This window comes from Ipomoea nil, unplaced genomic scaffold, assembly GCF_001879475.1.
Source record: "Ipomoea nil cultivar Tokyo-kokei standard unplaced genomic scaffold, Asagao_1.1 scaffold0800, whole genome shotgun sequence".
Taxonomy (NCBI): Eukaryota; Viridiplantae; Streptophyta; class Magnoliopsida; order Solanales; family Convolvulaceae; genus Ipomoea; species Ipomoea nil.
This window is the reverse complement of record NW_017617228.1, coordinates 365177-369782: the sequence shown is the minus strand read 5'-3', so window position 1 is coordinate 369782 and position 4606 is coordinate 365177. Positions and strand designations below refer to the sequence as shown.

At 31.9% G+C, this 4606-nt stretch overlaps 1 protein-coding gene across 1 annotated transcript; it reads left to right on the top strand.

The window, feature by feature from the left end:
• Positions 1-3767: 3767 nt before the first annotated feature.
• LOC109177135 lies at positions 3768-4199 on the top strand. Its single transcript, XM_019326436.1, has one exon. The coding sequence runs from the start codon at positions 3768-3770 to the stop codon at positions 4197-4199; it is 432 nt and encodes a 143-aa protein (XP_019181981.1).
• The last annotated feature ends 407 nt before the right edge of the window (positions 4200-4606 follow it).

Below are 4606 nucleotides of genomic sequence, written 5' to 3'. Positions count from 1 at the left end.
ATGTTCTAATTTAAATAATTATATATCGATTCATGTATTCTTACTATATTACAACAAATTTATTCCGTGCATCGCACGGGTGCAAATACTAGTAATATAAACAATGCATTTCAACAGATAATCACAGTATCACACTAACATTTTTTAATTCACGTTAGAGCTTAACTTTATTGCTGATTCTTATTAGATTGATAGATCTGTGTACGGCATTATGTATATTTTGAATTATTATTTTTTATAATCTATGTTGGAGTCCAGCGGAGCTGGAGCTCAAAAAATTAAAATTTGATTGAGCTTGAACTTTAAATTCTTTTAATTGAGTTGATTTTTTAATTTCGTTTATTCAAGTTTAGCTCGCCTCAATTAATCCCTATACATCTTAACTATAATATAGCCATATAGTTTGGTGAGCAATTATTATTAAAATAATTGCTCACCAAACTATATGGTTATATTATAGTTAAGATTTATTTATTTATATATTTATTACATGGTGCATAAAATTTCAAATTAACCTTAATTCATTTTCATCTCTCTTGCCTCATCCAATCCATCCAAAAACTCACAAATAAACTTCAATTGAGATTATTCTAATGAGGTCAATCTTAAAAATTTAGTACATAGTAATTTTTTTTTTTTGAATGCTACTAGCTCTATTACATTGTAGTATCTGTTCATATACTTTCTCAACCTACTGAAACACAAAGAGCCAATAACGCCTCCACTGAGGCTCGAAATCACAACCTTCCACTTGGAAGTCCACCCCGGATACCATTAGACCACATAGTCCTGGTAGTACATAGTAATTAATATTACAAATTTTTAAGAACTTAGTAAACTACAATAGTAATTGAATTACAATTTTCAGAGTCACCGCGGATCAAAATTTTTAAACCTTTGAGATTTTTAACAATTTTCAGAGTCACCACGGACCAAAATTTTTAGACCTAAAAATTTCTAGAAAAAAAAATACTATGTACTAAATTTTTAATATAATTTAAGATTTGTAGTAATCACCCATCTTAAAAACCAATTCTTATTTTAATTGTAAATATATTTATGTTCATAATTTTATCATAGCAATTCACTCATAATTATTAAATAACAAAATTTTTATATATGAATAAACCTCATATATGGTATATTTTTATAATATATTTTTCGTGCATCGCACGGGACAAATACTAGTACATATATTATATACGGAGTATATCTGTAAAAAGAATAAATTCATAATAAAACTATTTTTTTTTGTAAAAAGGTAATTAATCACATTAACTATAGGAATGTCAATCATGCTAGCTCGTTTGATTTTGAGCGAACTAACCCTATTGCATTGTTGGGTCCATCAATTTGGACCGTACCTCTCAGTTGGGTACATCATTGCCGCGCCGACCAGAGTACTGTCGACATTCTCCTGTTTGGCGAAACCGACTTCCCGTTGTTCAAGTCTAGGGTTGAATAGGTTTAAAGTCAACAAAGAAGGTAACAAATTACCAAATCAGCAAATTTTTATTTTTATTTAAGTTCCATGTCAACATTATTTATGGAAGTATAGAGAGAAATCTGGAAAAAAAAAAAAAAAAAAAAAACATTCAAGTGAATAAATTTTAAAAAGTACATGTGTCTTATTAGATCTTATTTTAGTCCAAGATGTTAATTAAATATCAGCTTGATGATTTTTATCCTAACCATAAAACCTTCGGCGGTTGTGCTTATCGTTCAACTAAAATTGTTTACATTTTCAAATTAATATTCTAATGTTTCAATTTTAATAAACTAACACATTTACAATAATAAATATAAATTTATACATCATTGAATCAATCTAAACCTGGATTTACATTGCGAAATTTGAACTAAAAATAACTAATATATTATTTATATATTATTAAAATTTTATTTAATTTTTTAAAAATATTATGCACATTGACGATGAGCTAATCTTTTATCTGAGATACTAGTTTTTTACACGCATTGCGCGATTGGGATAATGCCCAATGCTTTTTTTTTTTTTAAATAAGTACTTTAATGTATATTAAGGCAAGATTATATTGAAATTGTTCATGCATAGATAATTGAAGGTTGAATTTGCGTATTTAAATAGGTAATTCTTCTCCCAAAGGTTGAGCCCCCCCCCCCCCCCCCCCACATTCCGACCCGACAGAGCATTGTGGGAAGTTGTAAATCACGATGACTCAATGGTTCAGCAGACAGGGCCAAATGCTGTTACGCACAAGGAATCTGCCCACTTTGGACATAATTCCCGCATTGCCGGTGCCGAGGTTCAAACCTTGGTCTCTTCTCCCAAATACTACCCACTAAACCATTGAGCTAAGCCCGTGCGGGTTAAATAGGTAATTCTAAGTTTACAAATGCAAGATAATATAGTCAATATTGATTGTAATTGTCAATAAAATAATTGTATAGGTATGGTTGAAACCAAATACGGGACATAAGGGAGAACAAATAAAAATTAGGGCATAAAATATGAAATATATACTAATATTGTTTGAGGAGATTCCGACATTAGGATTTGTGGTTAAGTTCTATTAAGACTTTAATATTAGAATTAGATTAATGGTGTAGTTATAATTCTATATTAGACTTTAATATTAGAATTAGACTAACGGTGAATTAACGGAAAAGTTAAATGGATAATCATATAATTAAGGATAAATTAAAAAATCTTAAACGAAAAAAATTAAAACCTGAACAATATGAACCATTCATTTGATTTAATAATTTGGCGGTCATTTTTTCTAACCAATGTTAATAATTAAATAAATTCGCTGGTGCGAATATAATCAATTAATAAATTTGAATATAAAGAATTTTTATATTAAAGAAAAATAAAGACAATATAACTAATAAAATTATTTATCTTATTTAATTTATTGATAATGAATAACTTTTTTTTTTTTAATAAAGACATTGTGAACACATAATTCTAAATTAAAGAAATGCATATGTATTATTTTTTGTTGTAACTACTAAATTATTATTTATATAATTTAATAAGAGTAAAATAGAGTACTAATTATGCCACCTTTGATTGGGATAAGGTTCAAACCTAAGACCTTTTTTTTAATTGAAATCAATGAATAAGTTAACGGTGAACTAACGGCAATTCTTAAAATTTTAAAGGAATTAGTAACGGTGTGTGGGTATTTTAGGAAATTTAAGTGTAAAATTTAAATCTGATCAATCTTTTAATCAATCTGCGCCATTCATTTGATTAAAATCTGTGACTGCCATTTTTTCTACCCATTATAGGCCTAACTCTCTTGGGCTCTTATTAGTATAGTAGATAGATAGTAGATAGTAGATAGATAGTAGATTATAGGCCTAACTCTCTTGGGCTCTTATTAGTATAGTAGATATTAGTATAGTAGATAGTAGATTATTAGTATAGTAGATTTTAACCCTAATAATCCTAAGATATCTAGTAACTTGAGGTTCAAGAAAGTTTCCTTACATAAAAGAAGGATTTTGGAAACAACTCTCATAATCCGCAACTTAAGCTGAAGAGAAAAAGAAGAAAGGATTAAGTAATGGAGGAGAGTGGTATTGACGACTATTCCGACTATCTCACAACCTATTCAGTTAATCCCTATACATACATATATTATATACGGAGTATGCGGGTAATGGCTTTAATTTTTGGCTTCCCCTTTGGAAGCTTAAGATTCCCAAAATGGAAAACCTTCCTCTGAAAAGTCTTGAGTGATATTTTGCCAACCAGCTCGAATCTGATTTCAAAAAGGATGGAGGTTGAGCCTACTTGCCCAATGTGTGGTCTTCACCCAGAAGATACCATGCATGCATTAGTATCATGTGTTTATGCCCGTGCTGTTCGGAGCCACACTACCCTGCCGTCTTTTAGCCCTCCTTACGCTGAGTTTCCTTTGTGGTTTGAGGGTGTTTTGACAAACTTTTCTTCTGATAATATTATGCTAGCAGCTGCTGTGTTATACCATAAATGGAGAGCGAGAAACAGGGCTGTCTGGGAGGCGGCACTTCCTTCGCCGAGGGCGGTAGCTACGGCTGCAACAGCTACACTCCAGGCTTGGCGGCTGGTTCATGCATCCTCTCCTCAGGGTCACCCACACAGCACCGGAACCCTCCGATTGGTTCATGGACACTACATCGCTGCCTTCAACAGCCATCCTAGGGCCTGTCTTAGCTTTCTCCATTAATGGCGGAAGCTATGGCTTGCAAAGAAGTGTTTTCTTGGCTTAAGGACAGGGGCATTCTCAGGGTTCAGCTTTACACGGATTGTATGCAGCTCCAGCACTATCTATCATCGTCCTCTAGTTTGCGATCCCACGTCCGCTTCATTGTGGATTAAGAGTGTAAATGAGCCGAGCAGCTCGCGAGCTGGTTGCGAGCTACTCGGTCAAAGCTTGGCTCGAGCTCAAGCCTAGCCTAGAGCCATATAATATATTAGTATTTGTCCCGTGCGATGCACGGAAAATATGTTATAAAAATATACTCTATATGAAGTTTATTCATATATAAAATTTTTGTTATTTAATAATTATCACCCGTGCGAAGCACGGGGAAAAATTATGTTATTATAAATATAAATAAAAAAATAGAAAAA